Here is a 19,189-nt window from a genome sequence, read left to right on the forward strand (position 1 = left end):
ATTCTGATTTAATTGCTTGTGTTGAGATTACAGTCATAGTAGGGAATTTTTATCTTATGTATTATGAAAAAATGTAAGCATGCAGAAAACTTGAAAGATCTTTCTGTGAATATGAACCTGTCCACCATCCTAAATTCTACCTATTTTTTTTATTTATCACATATCATTTTCTCTAAGTGTCCTCCAATCTACTTTTTCTAATTGGATGTACTTCAAAAAGAATAGTAAATATACATTTCCTATTGCTGGGATTTAAAAAAAATCCCATCTGGTTCTAATGTGTAACTGAGATTCAGGACTCCCAAATTAGTGGTTAGTGTTTCCACTGGGGCTGGTCTAAGTGGGGATCAGCAACATCAGAGGCAAGCTCCCTGCTGTGGGGGGGGCACCATGGGGACAAAACTGCTATCCTTCACACTCACTCACAGTCTTGCCACACTACTCAGTACAGCAGACTTCGTTCTGTGGCCTCACAAGGCCAGTTTTCAAAGAGTGTGTTACAAACAGTCACCAAACTCACAACACCTAGGCACTCTATGTTCTCACAGAACAGCATTGCGTAAATGGCTGTACTGAGGCTTCAGACAGTCACAGAATGGGTTGTGGCTTCATCATTATACTACTGATCTATGAACAGAAGTCACTTGGACGATAATGAAGAAATAAACTTAGGGAAGTTCAGAGGCTACAGAGTTAGTAAATGGCAGAGCTAGATTTTCTGAAGGTCAACAACACTTAATCCAACAATCACTATTTCAAACATGAGACAAAAATCTAAAGGTAAATCCCATACCTGGAGTTTTCCCTTTTCATAGGCCAGTTTACTTTTGCTCTCAGTAATTTTTTCCAAGGCCTTTTCCACTTTCTGCTGAGCAAACTGATAAAGCAAACACACACATCATTATCTTTCACAGGCAAAATGACGCGCCTTCCCTTTTAAAACAGGCATCAATACCCTTGCTGTTTGTATAGCATATCACATTACTTGCAACTTACTCTCCTCTAAGACCTTCCCTAGACAATACATCATTTTGCTGACAGGCAGCATGTACAGAGCCAGCTAATGAAGACACAAGGCCTTAAGAGTCCAGAGTGTCTTGTTCTTTGTACTGCATTCTTTTTCTTTGCTTGTTTTTGATCTGCTAGTTAAATGGTCATAGATATGTTCCAACCCAGATCTGGTGAGTTGTCATAGTGATTTTAAGTTGTTTGAAGAAGACCCTTCAGTTTTTTAGGAACAATGACCACACCTCTGGCTGAAGAAGAACCTATAGTTATCACAGCTCAAAAAATGCCCCTCAGAAGTTGAAGGTAAGTACCTACTGCTGAAGACACCACATACTTTGGACACACAACTGGAAAGATTCAAGCTGGAGCTAAACAAGAAAGCCCCCTTCCTGTGGCTCAGCTTCATGAGAGCACCAAAAAGTACTCTGTAAGCTGCCAAGAGAGGGAAGCAATAAACAGTCATAGCCATGTGTGATGTCCATGAATATAAAAACAAAAAGCACGGAAAGATATCTCTAAAAGCAAAATAGGGGCACACGTATCTTAGTGGTAACCAACAGCAGTCTACTGGATTCATAGCCCACTAATGGGATGCAAATCATGCTTGGTACTAGAAACCTAGTCAGCCAACAGACCTACTGAGGTCATGGGTCTTAGAAGCATTACCACCACTTTCCTAGACCAGTAAGATTCCTAACTACATTCTACAACTTATAACCACAAGAAAGTGCAGGTCTCGGCCCTCTTCAAAGAAGCTTCCCTTTACAGCCAACAGAGACTGTTACAGAAAACCACAACTGGCTGTAAGTAGAGGTCCATGGGTTTAGGGGAGTCCAGACACAAAGGATACATCTGCAACACAACCCCTACACCTTAAGGCTCAGAGAACACCACAGGAGAGGGGCAGAAAGGCTGTAAGAGCCAGAGAACACGGTAGTCTGTTTTGAGATTATGTTCCCTAGAAATGAGAGGGAAGCTATACTCATAATACCTCAACAATATGGTTGTCTAACTAAGACCTGAACAATGACAGTATCTATAGAGACGTTAATTCAGAAGGGGGAAATCTCATGGGGCCTCACACCTAAACAAAGAACTGCAGGCAATTAATGACTGCTGAGAAAGGGAGAATTACCAGGAATGAGCCCCGCTAATTGGTCATCCAACGCATGGTGGTCAGCCCTAAAATCAAATACACACAGACACACTATAAAGATAGTGAGTTATGTTTACATATTTATGGATATATAATGAAACAGTAATAATCAACTTGAGAGGGTGTGAGGGTGGGATGTGGGGGTTGAGGGAGGGCACATGGAAGGAGTTGGAGGGGAAGAAGGGAAGGGAGAGGACACGATGTAATTATATTTTACTTTTTAAAAAGCTAATAAAAGGTTAGATATTTATTTAAATTCCTGCTTACAGGTTATCAGATAGTCCCCGCACTTTAAATAATGGAAGAACATAAATTAACATTACTCAAATGAAGACTCTGACTTGTGGAGAACACAAATGAAATTAGTGTTTGCTTAGATAACCTTGGCATTATCATAGACTACTAACAACAGAGATCAAGACAAAAAAACTGGAGAATTACTTGACACACGCCATACAAAGAAAAAGGATAGTATCTGTTAGAATATATAGATTTACAAAAGTTTTTAGAATAGGAGAGTTTTTAGTCTGTTAGAATATATAGTTTTAGAATATTAAAGTTTTCAGACTGTTCGAATATATAGCTTCTGGCACACGGAAACAACAGTACTTAGAAAATCAGGAAAGAATCATAAAAAGATTACCTTAAGAAAGCCACGTTAGCAAGGATGAACAGCAGCACAGCTCATTTCTGAAATGCACCCCACAAAGGCTGTGCTTGGGGCATGGTTACTAACCATGGGTACCACCGGGAGGCAGCAGAGCCTTTAAGAGGTGCGGAGACCTGGTGGGAGGATGTTAGTCCACTGGAGTGTGCCCTTTGAACAAGGTCCTGGGGCCTCTCTGTCTCTTCAGAGGAGAGCCGGCCCTCTGCCTCACGTGACCCACAAAGATGGTCTTCCTTACAAAGGCCCAAAAGCAGCTGTCCAAGTAACCATGGATGGAAACAGTTAAATTACAAATCCAGATACTTTCTTATGTTGACAATGATCGGAAGCTGAGAAAAATAGCCAGAATTTTTTTGTAAGGTATTTTCTTGCAATTTTGGAAACTAAACCTAGATCCTTTTTGTGCTAGAAAGTTAACAACAGCTGTTAGAAGAATAAACAAAATCAGTGAGATATCTCTTGTCAAGTTACTTTATAAGTATACATTCACTTAAAACATGGTACAGATTGGCCGGGCGGTGGCGGCGCACGCCTTTAATCCCAGCACTCGGGAGGCAGAGCCAGGCGGATCTCTGTGAGTTTGAGGCCAGCCTGGGCTACCAAGTGAGCTCCAGGAAAGGTGCAAAGCTACGCAGAGAAACCCTGTCTCGAAAAACCAAAAAAAAAAAAAAAAAAAAAAACATGGTACAGATTGAAAATAAAACCCCAGATTGAATTAATTTTGACACAAAGTTATCCACAGGCTGGATAGCATCCTTGAAGTTCCCCTGCAGCAAGGGAACAAATGTAGTGACCCACAGCCACCCATTATGCAGACAGTAGGCGACCTCTGAAGGAACACTCGGCCCTAAATGGGATGTCTTCATCAAATTCCTCCCCTCAGAGGTCAGGGTACCCTGCAGAAGAGGAGATGGAGAGAGTGTAAGAGCCAGAGGGGATGGGGGAAACCAAGAAAACAGGGCCCCCTAAATCAACATGAGCAAAGCTCACATGAACTCTCAGAGACTGAAGCAGCAAGCACAGGGCCTGCCCGGGTCTGCACCAGGTCCTCTGTGTATGTATTATTAATTCCACTTCAATGTTCTTATGGGGTTCCTAAGTGTAGAAATAACTAGGTCTCCGATTGTTGTACTTTCTCTTGAGCTCTTTTTCCTTCTGATGGTTTGTCTTAGCCAACTTTGATGTGATCTTTCTGTTTTATCTTGTTATATTTTATTTTGTTGTATTTTAATGTTATCTCTTAGAAGCCTGTGTTTTAAATTTTTCTAATGAAAGACAAGAAGGGAGTGTATCCAGATGGGAAGGGAGGTGGGGAAGAACTGGAAGGAGGAGAGGGAGGGGAAACCCTGGATATATTTTGTGAGAAAATCTATTTTTAATAAAAGGTAAAAAAAAATTAAAGAAATAGTGTATTTAAGCAATTGTTTAATTTTACTTCATCAAAGTCCTAATGCATAGGTAATTTTATTTATATTAGGTGCTTCTATTTAGAAAGCTAGAGTTAAAACCTAAAGGGAAATGGAAAGATAGTCAATCAACCTGGGCTTGGGAATGGTGACCTCCCTCCCTGTGGCCCTTTTCTTACTGTGATGCCTGTGTAAGTACCTGTAGTGATTGACTCAATCCTATATTGCTAAAAACTGAGATGGCAGAAATAAACCTCTGTGCCAGTTGTTTTTTTTTTTTTTTTTTTTTTTTTTTTGGTCAATGTGATACAAGATGACCCTATCTATGAAGAGAAAACCTCTCTTGAGGAAATGCTTCTATATGACTGGACTGTAGGCAAGTCTACAGCACATTTTCTTGATTAATGATTGATGTGGGAGGGCTCAGTCCACTGGGGGCAGAGCCACCCCTGCACGTGGTCCTGGGTTGTATGAGAAAGCAAATGGGCACGCCAGTCAGCAGTACTCTGCCTCGGCCTCTGCTTCAATCACGACCTCCAGGCTCCTGCCTTGAGCTCCTGCCCTGACTTCCTTTCATGATGGAAATGTAAACTGCTAGGATGAAATAAACTCTTGCCTCCTCAAGGTGCTTCTGTCATTGTGTTTTATTCCCCTTTATTATATGTTTATATTTATCATATGTTTTATCACTATTTGTCACAGCAATAGAAAAGCCAACTAGGGCAACCCAAAACAAGGGAAGGTGGGGAAAATATTAGTAATGTTATTCATGCACACGGCATGCTAAGCTTTGAGATAGGCACCTGACACTCAATCCTACAACTCTGGGGCCTGACAAGATTGGCATGACTTCTCTCATGCATTAATCATGGGAGTAAAAGTAGATAGCAACTGTTCTCACGAGGTTAGAAAGTGAAGGCAAATGCATGAACAGGTCAATTTCTAGTCAGTGTGGTAAAAGTTGTTATACATAGCATGCCAGGTGAGTCCCATAGAAAAGGAAAATCCTCTCAATGCTGCAGGCCAGGTCAGGTCACACAGCAAATAGAACCAGGGTCTAAATCCAAGTTGGTCAGGTTTCGAGTCTGTGACGTTACAGATGCAATATACTCCAAATGTTATCTCTAAAGACTGGTGAGGGATTATACTACAAGCTTCCCATTATTAAGAATCTTAAGTTTTAAGCCCCAAAGAACAAAAATGCATTGCCAGCATTTGACTAGCAATAGTTTTAATGATAGTGCAAAATCAATAAAACAAATCCTGAGACTCATATGTCCACTGAAACACTTCCCTGACGGTTTGATGGCAAGTTTCTAGGTAGGGGCAAACTCAGGCCAGAACCGAGATGAAAGCTAGCACCATGAGACCCTAAACAGCAAGAGTGTGAAGAACAGGAAAGAATCAACCCTGACTAAAAACTGACAGATCCACACTAGTTGGAGGAGGCCACAGGCCTGGAAGTGGTGTGGGTTCAGGAAACCAGGCAGCAGACACAGTCGTCCAGACAACTGGACAGACCACGCAGAGGTCTGGACAACACACAGAGCGTGACTGGATATTTAATCTTGGAGCAAGAGAAGGCTGGGGTCTGAGATCACACAAGGAGTCCCAGCTGGTGGGTTTCCTTTCCCCAACAGGCACTACCGACTTCCCGCTGGTCACAACAGCCCAGAAACTAAGAATTTAAAAATGCTAAAACTACCTGCTACATGCTTTGCACGTATTAACTTAATCCCCCAACACCTTTTACAGCAATTGTACTATTATTCTCATTTTGAGAGGTTAAGAAGCCAAGGATCCGAGTGACTAAATATCATCTCAGGCAGAAGCAAAATTGTTAGCAAGGCAGCCTGGCTCAAAAGCATGAAAACATGGAAAGATTTAGATTTAGTCCATGTAACTCTTCAGAGCTGAAGTAATACGCAAGTTGTGACAGAGTTTGGGAAAAAAATAACCTTAGACTGAAAAGGACATTGGGTATTCTGTGAAATCTAAGAACTTCTTCACATGCTCTAAAACAGCACTCAGAATTCTTAGATAGTCAAGTACACAGGAAAAGCACTAGCTTCCTAGAAGAGCCAAGTCCTCTTCACTTGGAGATGCTGTAAGAACTCACGTCATTCATTTGTAATGTACAGACCTTATCAAACGGCTTTTAGCCATCACACGTATCACTGACTGCTCAATGGAGGGAAAGAACAGGTTAAAAAACATACAAGTTTCTTCCTCATAATTTACAGAAAAGGATGTATTTTAATATATCAGGTACATTTGGGTTCGTCAGTATCGCAGATCACTTGTGACAGTCATTTACAGCTGTATTAATTTTCTCCTCCAGACTGACCTGTTTATACCCACCCCATGGTAGTCACAAGCGGCTCTGTGGTGTTCAAGGGAAGACAATTGATCTCCCAGACGCTTATTTTCTTCCATTAGGGTCTGTAGGGTTTGGTTCAATACGTTTATGTCTACCTTTGAAAACAAAAGGAGAAAAATTATTTTAAATAAAGAAATCTTATTTTAAAATAACAGTTGAACTGGAAATTGGAAAGTAGCCTATGCGCATGTTTCCCTTCTCAGAGAGTGGAATTTTGATGAGTCTGTGTGATAGCTCTAGGGTATTTAAAACAAGTTATTTATATTTTATTTCAACTTTTTGTTTTTATTGAAAAAATTTCTTATGCATTGTATTCTGATCATGCTTTCTCTCTCCCCCAACTTCTCCCAAATCCTCCCCTCCTCGCCACCCACCAAAAAAAGACAAAACCCAGGAAATACACACACAACCGCACCACAAAAACACAAGCAAAAGTAGACAAGCAGAAGACCAATAAGACAATAAATGCTCCAACAAAGTATAACGAGACAAAAGTTGACAAAAATACCATTGAGTTCTTTTTGTGGTGGCCATCTACTCGTGGGCGTGGGCCCCTATCCTGAATTATGGTTGATACACCCAGGGAGACACCTTTGGAGGAAACTAGTTTTTCCATTGCCAGAAGCTAACAATTGCAGATGGCTTCTTGGTTAAGGGTGTGAGCCCATGTCCACCTGCCCCCTCAGTGCTGGGACCCTGTCCAGCTGTGCAGGCCTGGGCATGCTGCCAGTCTCTGTGAGACCCTATCCTCTGGCTCTACACTCCACCTGTTGCTCCTCTAGTTGCTACTGGGAGAACTAAGTAATTCGTCTTGACCAGTAGTTATGCCCTTTCTGGTATTTGGTATTTGTTTATCAATTTAAGTTTGTGTGTATAGATGCAAAAATCTTCCACAAAATATTGTCAAAATTAACCTAGGAAGATACAAAATGGAAATGAGATGTAAGTGAAGTTTATCCTGGTAGGATGTACTGTTTACTACCAGGATAATTTATCACATCAGTAGACTATATTAGATAAACCATATGACCATGTTAATAAAAATACACATTTTAAAAACTCAACATTTATCTCTGACTTAAAAAACCTCACATGAAAATTATGAGAAACAACCACTTCTCCTCTACTTGATACAATTGTGCCTACAAAATTCCCACAGGTGGCGAACTTTCCAGTGTGAGGCATGATGCCCCTCTTGTAACACAGGCCTTAACCCCGGCTAGAGAGCTGTGGTTACTACCAGAATGGGCATGCCTCTGTTGTGCCCTTCAAGCTAGTGTGCCATCTAGCTGTCGCTGCAGTTCATGGTGTCGCAGCTGGGTAGAACTTCTGGCTGCTTTCCTCCCTTGGAAGTCTGCCTGGCACCTTCTGGTGTCGTGACAGCTACTGTAACTAAGGAAAGCTGAAGGGGGGGGGTAGTCTTCCATAGGGAAGAGCCCCCCACCCCAACTGGTTCTCCAATAGCAAGTGGTCAGCCCTGAAATTATATACATACAAGTAACAGCATATGGACTGATAATGTTGTATTCATATATTTATATAAGTCACTGTTACATATACATGTAACAATAATTTAAAAGGCCATGCATTTGAGAGAGAGCAAGGAAGGGTTTATGGGAGAGGTTGAAGGTAAGAAAGGGAGGGGAGAAATGATGTCACTATATTTTAATTTCAAAAATAAAAAAGAGGGCTGGAGAGATGGCTCAGAGGTTAAAAGCACTGGCTGCTCTTCCAAAGGTTCCAAGTTCAATTCCCAACAACCACATGGTGGCTCACAACCATCTGCAATGAGATCTGGTGCCCTCTTCTGGCATGCAGGAATACATGCAGATAGAACATTGTATACATAGTAAATAAGTCTTTAAAAAAACACAAATAAAAAATATTAATTAAAATATCCTAAAGCTAATAGGAATCCTATTTAATTATAAGGATAAACAGCCAAGAGTTTCAAAGTTGCAAAAAGAAAACAGATAACCAATGAAACATAACAGGAATCTACAATGAGATCTAAATATCTATGACCAACAAATTTTTAACAAAAGTACCAACACAATCCAAGGGAAAAAGAGGAGTTTATCAAAAGATGTGACCAGAGAAGTGACATCAGTGATGTGGAAGAAGCCAGAACCTTCACAAAGTCTTTCTCATAGAGCAAAAAGAGCCCCAGTGATCTTCAGAACTCTGGAGTTAACAAAGGGAATGTATGCAATGCTTATTAAAGGAAATGGCTGAAACTAGAACAGTGAGATCTGGATTGTTTTATTTGCTCCATTCTTATCTTCCTTTCTCCAGCACAGAAGGAGCTTTGAGAGGCATTAGACTGCCAGCTCAGTGAGAATTAAGTCTGGCAGTCACCTAAGATAAAAGACATGGCTGTTACTCTTTCAAACTGTCATTCCCAAAGCACTATTGTGATATGATCGTGCCCTAGTTCAGGTTATTATTGCTGTGATGAAGCAACTTGGGGAGAAAAGTATTTTTTTTTTTTTTTGGTTTTTCTGTGTAGCTTTGCGCCTTTCCTGGAACTCACTTGGTAGCCCAGGCTGGCCTCGAACTCACAGAGATCCTCCTGCCTCTGCCTCCCGAGTGCTGGGATTAAAGGCGTGCGCCACCACCGCCCAGCGAGAAAAGTATTTATTTTGCTTACACTTCTACATCACTGTTTATCATCAAAGAAAGTCAGCACAGAAACTCAAACAGGGCAGGAACCTGGATGCAGGAGCTGATGCAGAGGGGTGCTGCTTACTGGCTTCCTCCTCAAGGCTTGCTAAACCTGATTTCTTACAGAACCCAGGACCAACAATCCAAGGGTTTCCCAGCCTACGATGGGCTGGACACTCCCCTATCAATCACTAATTAAGAAAATACTCTTCTGGCTTGCTTGCCTACAGCCTGGTCTTACTGGAGGCATTTTCTCCACTGAGGCTCCCTCCTCTCAGATGGCACCACTTGTGTCAAGCTGACACAGACCAGCCAGGACAATCTGTCTGGTGCTTCTCGGGATAACTTCGTAAACTGGACTGTCATAATTTGGGCTGACTTGGAGTTTACTCAGTACAAAAAGCTTTCCTCTAGACACACACATAGGAACGATTAGAGGTAACTGGCTAAGTTTGCAGTTGCCTGAGATAACTGGCAAATAGGAAAAAAAAATAGGCTAACCATGCTGTGGGATGGTCTGTATGTCAAATTGCTCTGATTGGTCAATAAATAAAACACTGATTGGCCAGTGGCCAGGCAGGAAGTATAGGCAGGACTAACAGAGAGGAGAAAAGAGAGAACAGGAAGGGGTGGGGGAGACACTGCCAGCCACCTCCATGACAAGCAGCCTGTGAAGATGCTGGTAAGCCACAAGTCACATGGCAAGGTACAGATTTATAGAAATGGGTTAATTTAAGATATAAGAACAGGCCGGGCGGCGGTGGCACACGCCTTTAATCCCAGCACTCGGGAGGCAGAGGCAGGCGGATCTCTGTGAGTTCGAGGCCAGCCTGGGCTACCAAGTGAGTTCCAGGAAAGGCGCAAAGCTACACAGAGAAACCCTGTCTCGAAAAAACCAAAAAAAAAAAAAAAAAAAAGATATAAGAACAGTTAACAAGAAGCCTGAGCCATTAAGCCAAACAGTTTAAATAATATAAGTGTCTTTGTGTTTATTTTATAAGTGGGTTGTCAGACTGCCAGGGTTTGGCGGGACTGAAGAGAAAACTCTCCAGCTACATAACCAGAAAATCCAGAAGATAAAGATAGTGAATGAAATAACCATTAGAAGCTTTGGAGAACACCTACAACTTCCTGAAGCTCTAGGAAGTCAGGTCTATGCATAGGGTCTTACACATGGGCACAGGTGTATGCATGGTCTGATGTGAGAAGGCTTCCAAAGCCCACCTCTGACAGACTCTGAAAGTTAGAAATGTCAACACGCTGTAAGACTTGAAGGCATGCCTCAAAATGTAGTACATCATCAAATCATCGAAATGTGGAAAGCAAAATTCAGAAAGTCCTGAAAGCAACCATGAAAGGGCTCTCACCATGTACCAGGTATAACCAGCAGGATGACAGCTGACTGAGCATCACAATTTCAAGGCAGAAGGAAGAGGTGTAATATACTAAAAATTCCAAGAGAAAAAGCCTCGGCTAAGAATTCTAAATCCAGCAAAAGCAGCCCTCAACAATAATAAAAATATCAAAGAATTCTCAGATAAACAAAAATTGTAATAATTCACACAAAGAACTTTACTGGTTTAAACGTAACCCTGAGGTGATGGCACATTAAAATCTCATTGAAATATGTAAAATAATTTACCAAGGTCCCCACCTCTGGTGTGTGTGCAGATTTGGGGCTAGAAAACATACTCTACATGGAAAAGTAGAGGGAGTTCTTCAGGCTAAAACAAATGGGCAGTGGATGACTGCTGGAATTCACATAAGAAATAAATGGTAAAGTGTACCACATGCATGTTTGGTGCCCACAGCAGTCAGAAGAACTGGAGTTATGGGTGGTTCTGAGCTGAACCTGGGTCCTTTGCAAGGGGAAAGCAAGATCTTAACGACTGAGCCATATTCCCAAGCCCCATATGGCTTTTTAAATTTGTAACTTTATCTTACCTACAAGCCAAAAAGTATAATAAAGAAAGCAGTAATGGAGTTAAATTGATGCAACAGAAATCTTCACAAAACAAGAAGGCAATAATTAAGCAGTAACAAAACACAAAAGCAAAAAGTAAACTGCTGATATAAACTAGTTCCTAACAATAATTATGTAGACTGTAAGTGGGCTAAATCATGTTTAAATAGCAGAAGCACTGGGCTGAAGAGAAGGCTTGGCAGTGAAGAGCACCAGCTGCTCTTCCAGGGAACCCGAGTTAGGTTCCCCGCACCCGCATGCTGGCTCACAAGCACTCGTGACTCCAGTTCCGGAGGCTCGGAGGCTCTTCCTGGCCTCTTCGGTACCGCCTGCATGTGGCACACTTACATACATGCAGACAAAACAGCAACACACAAAAGAAGTAAAAGTCTTTTTCAGAAAGCAGAGATAGGCAGAATGAAAAACTGTAACGATCTAACAATTTTTGAAAGATGGACTTTAGATTCACATGAAAAGGGCAAGGGGATGGGAAATGTCTGAAGTATAAACAACAATCCAAAAAGAGCTTAGGTGGCTACATCAATATTAGACAAAAATTAAGATAAAAATTGGTGAGATAAAGGAGGACACTACCTATGGAAAATAGTATTAGCCATCAAAATGTAGTATTCATATAGCTATATGTTCAGGTAACAAGAGAACCCCAAACATATAGGAAGCCAAAGAAGAACATAATTGAATAGAGAAGTAAGTAAACGATAGAGATCTCAAATCTCCCACATGTAATATTAAATAGGACAAGACAAAAGATTCATGGGCAAATAGAAGACTTAAGCAACACTATTAACTAATAAGCCCTAAGAGAACAATTCCCCCACAACGAAGACTATAGACCTTTCTCATGTACACATGCGATAATCTCCAGGATATGTTAGGTCATAAAGTAACTATCAATAAATTAGAAAGGGCTAAAATCCTGTAAAGTATGTTCTCATCCAAAATATAATGACATTAAAATTAATAAAACAAAACCATTTGGGAAAGTTCATATATGTTAGGAAATCAACACATTTCTAAACAACCAATGGTTCAAAAAACCGGAAATCTCAGGGGAACTTAGGGAATCCCCTGAGATGAACAAAATCGAAAGAACATCACAACTGAACTTAAGTACGCAGTGAAGCCACTTTAGAGAAGGCAATTCATTCCTGCAAACATCTGTTTTAAAAAGGAGTATCTCTTGGATGTGAACCTAGCTTTTAACAGCTGAGCCATCACTCCAGCCCAAAAGGAATATTTCTTAAATAACCCAAGTTTATTTTCAACTAGAAATCAAAGAACAAGTTAAACAAAAAGCAAACAGAAGACAATAATAAAAGAGCAGAAATTAAATAAAGTACAGGAAAATCACAGAAAACAAAAAGCAGGCAGCTGGACTAACAAGGAAAACCAGAGAAGATACAAACTACTAAAACAGCAGTGAAATAGAGACCATTACTTCTGATCTTACAGAAATACATGGATATGACTAGTCAGAACAATTGTATGCCAAAAGGTTGACGCCTTAGATTGAATGGACACACTCCTAGAAAGAACCAATGTATTGAAACTGATTCAAAAGAAAGGCAAAATTTAAAAACCCCCAAAAGGCTGAGAAAAGAGAAAGGAGTCAGAAATTCGGAAGAGATCTTCAACAGGAGGTTGAATCAGTAATAAAGTGAAACAGACAAGCAACAAAAAACCTCCCACGATGCCAAGTCTATGACAAGATAGCTTCACTAGCAAATCTACAAGAATACTTAATGAAGAACTGATATGAGACTCTCAAAAAATCTTAGCCAAAAATATGAAGAGAAGAAACATTTATAAATCATTTTAAGAATATTATCATGACACCAAAACCAAAGTTAACACAAGAAAAATAAAATCATAGAACAATTATCTCTTATGAATACAAATTTTAAAAACTCAACAAACCAGGCCAACATCATTCAAAAGGTGCATATAACATGGCCAGGTAAAATTTATTTAAGGAATGTAAGCCAAGTTTAAAAAAAAAAGCATGTGAAGTCAATGAACGTAATATATAATAGTAAAACAAAGGACACAATCCCTATGGTCATTTCTATACCTCCAGATAAAACATTTGACAAAATTCAGAATAGTCTAACAAAGATTCCGCAAAACTAGGCATAGAAAGGAATTTCCTCACTTTCATGAGGGAAACTTACCAGAATCCCACAGCTTACAAACCACCACGACAAACGAATAGACAAAGGATGCCTATCCTCACCATTTCTAGTCAACACTACACCACAAGTTCTAGTCACCTTATACAAGACAAAGAAAGCAGAGACAAAGAGATCACAAAATCACACGTGGACATATACATATTGTGTTAAACTGCAATGCCCCCACACTAATGTACAGAATTAGTGCATAGCCTATCAAAATTGCAGTTGTCCTGTGTTACAAAACTAGAAAATGATCCTAAAAGTTCACATGGCAACACACAGACTCAAAACAACCAGAACCATCTAAAAATTAGGCTCGTTCATCCCAATGTCCAAACAAAACCATCACAAGGATAGGTAAGTATATCAACGCAAGTCATAATGTTAACTGAAATAAGCTAGACACAAATTACTTGTTTTCACTCATTCATAAAAACTAGAGTCAATCTTCTAGAAGAACCGGTTGGAATAGTGATCATTAAAGATTAAGGGGCAATGGGAAGCAGGACTGGAAAGAAGTTAAATAAGAGTTACCAAAACACAGGCATGTGGGGTGGGAGGGATTGATCCTGGTTTCAACAGCACAGTAGGGTAACCATTGGCTAATATGATCTGTGATATTCTTCAAACTGTCTAGAGTATGACATATACAACCTACAAAAAAATCCCTAACGTGAGAATGTGGAAGTGCTCATGATCCTTATTTATTATACACTGCATGTACGCATCAATTTACCCATAAGCTACTCCACAAAGGTGCACAAATACAAAATGTATCAACTACAGAAAAACATGAGGATAACTCAAAGATATATTTATTATACACTGCATGCACGCATCAATTTACCCATAAGCTACTCCACAAAGGTGCACAAATATAAAATGTATCAACTACAGGAAAACATAAGGATAACTCAAAGATAAGGTGGCATGTACGCACACATATTTATGAAATAAAAGCCAGGCTTGCTTTTATGTTTAACAGTAAACAGTGTCGGCAATCAGCCCTTTGTCCTTCTAGACCCATTAGCTAATGCAGTCTCAGGAGACTTCTGGCTGAAATACTTGGTGAAGTCCAGGGCCGGAGGCAGTGAACGCTTAGAAAGGCAAACCCCTTATCCCGACAAGCACCACTCCCTCACAAAGCACTGGAAGGCCGTAAGCGACATTAGCTTTGTGCCCTCCCCATCTTGATAATCAGGATAATCACCCTACTCATTAAATACACTGACAGTAGGCAGCAATACAGAGGGATCCAAATAAAATGAAACTTCAAAAATAAAACCCGAAATACCTTGCTTTTAGCTAATTCCTTTTCCAAATTGCATTTTCCTTTGGCTACTTCCTTTTCTGTTTTCTTGACCTGCCCAGGTGGGAAAAAGAAATGGATCAATGTTTAGAACACACAGGTTCTACAAGAGCAGATGACCACATCCGACATGTCAACGCATCCCCACACGGCAGAGGTAGCAGCACTTCCTCTCAGAGAGGGTCAACAGGTGTCTTACAAGTGATGCACCTGCATATCAGCTCCAACTGCTCTCCTCCCAACCAGAAGACAGGCTGTGGCCTTAACTTTCCCTCTCCTGCTTCCTTTAGAGGAATGTATTTTTCATCTGACCCTGTAACTAACAGGAGGATGGGGGAATTATCAGTCAACACTAATGCTGTAGGAAGAGCACACTGCACTACTTTACACGTTGAAGAATACACATTTCTTTAGTGGGCAACTCAAAGTCTTAAAACACAGCTTTACTTCTGTTCTCATCTTTTGCCCTACCCCAGAGTACAGCTTTGAAACAGCATTCTACACCTCCACCGGGAGGGAAATCTGTCCCCACCCACCTCCTGCTGCCACCTTTCATTCTTCTCGAGCAGAGACTTCCTCTCTTGCATTGAGGCTTCCAGGTCAGCCCGCAGTCTGGCAATAGTTGACTCCAGAAGTTCTTTTTGCACCTTTGTCCTCTCTGCGGCTTCCTGTGCTTTCTGGACACACTGGCTGTGCTCCAGGATTAAGTGGTCTCTGGAAGAAGAGGACGAAGGTCATCAAGTCCCTTGACCAGTTACCATAACGTTCTACAAACTAGTTCCCGGGCAGATTCGTCATCCCTGTGGTTGGCTCACAAACATCAACTCAGATAGTTTCACGAAGGGCAGAACCACACACGAGAGAATGAGAACGAAAGAGGCCCCGGCGCTGGCTTACAGGTGGATCTGGAGCTGGGTTTTATCGTTCTGAACAGTTTGGAGCTGGTCAGTGATGCTGGCATGGGCGGCATCTAACAGGAGATTTTGCTCTTGAAATGTCTCTGTTATCATTTTCTGCTCCACCTGAGAGAGTAACAAAAGCTGAGATGCCATTTGAGGGGTAATAGTCGTTGTCGTCGTCACTGTTCAAAGACACTATGCTCACTTCAAAACTTGTTTCACTTTCAAAAATAAAGCCAATAGTTTGAGGACCCAGCCTTCTCTTTGGTTACAGTTCTGTCATTTTATAGCTCTACTACACAAAGATGAAGGCGTATTATTCATCAGCCTTGAAAATATTTGTGAAACTATAAATCTAAATATATTTTCAAAAATAAAATTTACATTAAAATATTTTAGTATCTTAAAATTTTTCTTACTTTAACATGTGAAACAATATAAACATCAGATGAAGAGGCCTTTTCATCTCTATCTTCTCCTCCAAACAGTCGCCATCTGTTGGGAGAGCTGTGTGGGGCAATGGTGTGAACCCCCTGAGGCCATCTTGCGTTGCACTAGCACACTGTGCCACTAATGGGACTTATCATTGTTCACTGGCACACTAGTCGTTGGCACTTTTTCTCTGGCTCACCATTTCTAGTTAGCAACACTTCTACCTACAGTCCGTAATACTTCTGCAAGCCTTGTACACATTAATAATTACTTAATTATGTTTTATTTAATTTCTTACTGGAAAAATAAGAATAATAGATATAGCAGCTATAATAATTAGAAGCTGTAACATATGTAAAATCCTCAATATCATACTTGTATATGCAAAGAAAGCAAACAGAAAACAACAACACACACACACACACACACACACACACTCTCTCTCTCTCACACACAACCCACATGAGCTACTACTTAGCATGCCAGGACCAGAATTTGAAAATTTTTCCATTTTGATTAGGATGATCAAGATTCATGGTGAAAGGCAATCTTAACCTGAGTCGAAGTCAAGAGTATTTTTAGCATACTGTAAGCAAAATGGGAAGTCACAGACGTTTGGAGGAAAATGAGTATTTGAGAGTCAGTTTTAAATGTACACCATCATTAGAGGCTATAGAGATGGCTCAGTGACTAAGAGGACCCAGGTTTGGTTTCCCAGTGTGAGGGGAATCTAATGCCTACTTCTCAAGTCTGTGGGTACCAGACAGGCATAGTGCACATGCATACATATATGCAAGCAAAACACTCATATACATAAAATAAATGAGTCAAAACTATACATCATTATTATATAAATACTAGAACAGATAATTACTTTCCCTAAAGTCATGATATTTGTGAAGAAAGCATTAAAAATCATGGAGTTTAAGGCCAAATCACCCCTTTGCAAAAAGGAGGAAAGTACTAATCAAAACATAACAAATGAGTTATAACAACAGCCTGTAATCCCAGAACTCTGTAGGCTGAGGCAGAAGGACTGTGAAATTGAGACCAGCCTGTTGGGCTACACAGTAAGATTCTTCTGAAACCGTCATGTTAAAAACTGAAAAGAGTGCCAGCCTGAGCCTCTAATTCTGGTCCTCTGGAGGGAGCGCCAGTCGGGTCACAAGTCAAGGTCATTCTTAGCTCACACTGAATTTGAGGCCAGCATGGGATAATGAGACTGTCTTTTTAAAAAGAAGAAAAAATTAGTAAGTAAGAGAAGTTTGAGTATTAAAAGAATACCTGCAGGATAGCATGTTGTTCAGCAATAATGTCGGCATTTTCCTTTTTAACAATCTGAAGCATGTTGCTTAGCTCTGAACACTTTCTGGAAAGCTGGCCATTCAAAACCTAAGATAACATATACAGCAAGTCATAAGTCTTCCTAATAATTACTTCACTTATATATTATTTTTAATGATTTCACAGTAACCCACTAAGCCTAATTTAGCTAACATATCATCAATTAATATTTCATTAGCTTGAAAACTACTTTCAACTACTTCCCTATGAGTTACTGATCATGAAAGCCCCCAGAGATAACCTAAACAACAGAGGCTCTTGCCTCTGTTGGTTACCCACTGTAACTAAGCAGTAAGACCTATTGCTAAAGACACTGCTCACTTTGGATGTAGGACGTAGCAAAAGCCACCTTAAACTGAACAGGAAACTCTCTCCCTGCTCACTGGCTTTCATAATGCCAGAAGGTGCTAAGCAACCAGCTAGGAAAGAGGAGATACCAATGGTCTTCCCAGCACTGAATCTTTAGTGCTACAATACTGACCTGCTAGCAAAATACACCCATGGTGCATACAGCAGGGGCATGACTGTTACAGAAATAACCAATTGTCTCCTAACTGGATATGTCTGTTCCAGGGATTTCCGGCCTGGTTTAAAGCTCCTGACTGGGGAAAATAATGGGTCCTAGGAGGAAACCTACTGTTACTGTTTTGCTAAAAGCTCATGTAGTCAGTCATTACATTCTAAATATTTATGTTTATGCCCACAGGTTTGGGCTGCTCTCAACCTTGGTCAGGGAAGCTTGTTTTGTTTTGTTTTGTTTTATTTTTTACAGCAAATAGAGGTTAATGTAGAGAATGATAGCCTAAAGTACCAAGCATTAAGTAACTGGAGGTGCTCTGCTGTGGGTCTCTATCCACCTTTCACCGCCCACAGCTCCCAGAACTCTCAGGTGTGGAAGGAAGAATTTAAGGCCGGCAGCAAACGTGGAGAAAAGGTGAAATGCTGACTCAGGACATGGCATGGATGCTGCCCAACTCAGCAGTGGTGTTCTTCCACACACGACCTGCACAGGGAGCCGGACAGGAGCTCCTGGAGGTTGGTGGCTACCCGGGGAGGGCAGTCTCTTTGTGGGGTGTGGCTGCTGGTAGGTTGCCACACACCTATGCACATATGGACAACACTAATTGGATTCATGGTAATAATGGGGGAAAAAAAGACATCAAATTAGGAGGGAGATGGGGTGGGAACACAAGGAGAGTTGGCGGGAGGTAGTGGTAGATGGAGATGACCAGTGTACTTTGTACCAATGCCTGAAACTGGGAGTTTGGATGCTACAGCCAGAAGGGGGTGTGATATGGAGGGAGAGGAGGTGGTTGATACCAAGTGACCAGAAAGGGGTGCGGGAGAGAGGGAGAGAGGAAGTCATCAACACCAACTGACTGACTGGACTCCTGGAGCTCCCGAGGCATCCAGCACTTTACTCATTTCAGTTTTGAATACGAGTCAATAGAGCAAGACTTCTAAAGAACGGAATCTCAGTGCCAGTGTCTAACTAATAATACGAAAAATTCACTCCCAAAACTGTATCTTCAACATTGAGAACTACTTACCCAATAACACAAAATAGCCATGTTCTTTTACCAGCAATGATAGTATTTACAAAAGCAAAATACAGATTTTAATCTCTCAAGATTAATCCTTCAGAACAAAACAAACCCCTGCATCATACTAGCAGTTAATGTTTCTCTTACATCAAACTGTACATTTTTTTCAGGTTCTGGATTAGACTCGGGGTTTTAAGCACATAAATTGTTTGCTCCCACACT

At 40.8% G+C, this 19,189-nt stretch overlaps 1 protein-coding gene across 17 annotated transcripts in view; it reads right to left on the reverse strand.

Annotated features, from left to right (window-relative positions):
• The window catches only part of Ccdc150 (coiled-coil domain containing 150), a 96,458-nt gene that overhangs the window by 38,016 nt on the left and 39,253 nt on the right, over positions 1-19,189 (reverse strand). For all 17 annotated transcript variants that reach the window (XR_013044164.1, XR_013044166.1, XR_013044167.1 and 14 more), the window contains 6 exons: positions 17,364-17,471; positions 15,646-15,770; positions 15,285-15,462; positions 14,734-14,802; positions 6,599-6,712; positions 794-877 (listed from right to left, as the gene is read on the reverse strand). Coding sequence is in view for 12 of the 17 variants with exons in the window: in XM_076550392.1 (XP_076406507.1) it covers positions 794-877; positions 6,599-6,712; positions 14,734-14,802; positions 15,285-15,462; positions 15,646-15,770; positions 17,364-17,471 (678 nt within the window). In the remaining 5 variants the exon portion in view is untranslated. The remainder of the gene's footprint in view (positions 1-793; positions 878-6,598; positions 6,713-14,733; positions 14,803-15,284; positions 15,463-15,645; positions 15,771-17,363; positions 17,472-19,189) is intronic.

Source organism: Peromyscus maniculatus, chromosome 13 (genome assembly GCF_049852395.1).
Source record: "Peromyscus maniculatus bairdii isolate BWxNUB_F1_BW_parent chromosome 13, HU_Pman_BW_mat_3.1, whole genome shotgun sequence".
Lineage (NCBI taxonomy): Eukaryota > Metazoa > Chordata > Mammalia > Rodentia > Cricetidae > Peromyscus > Peromyscus maniculatus.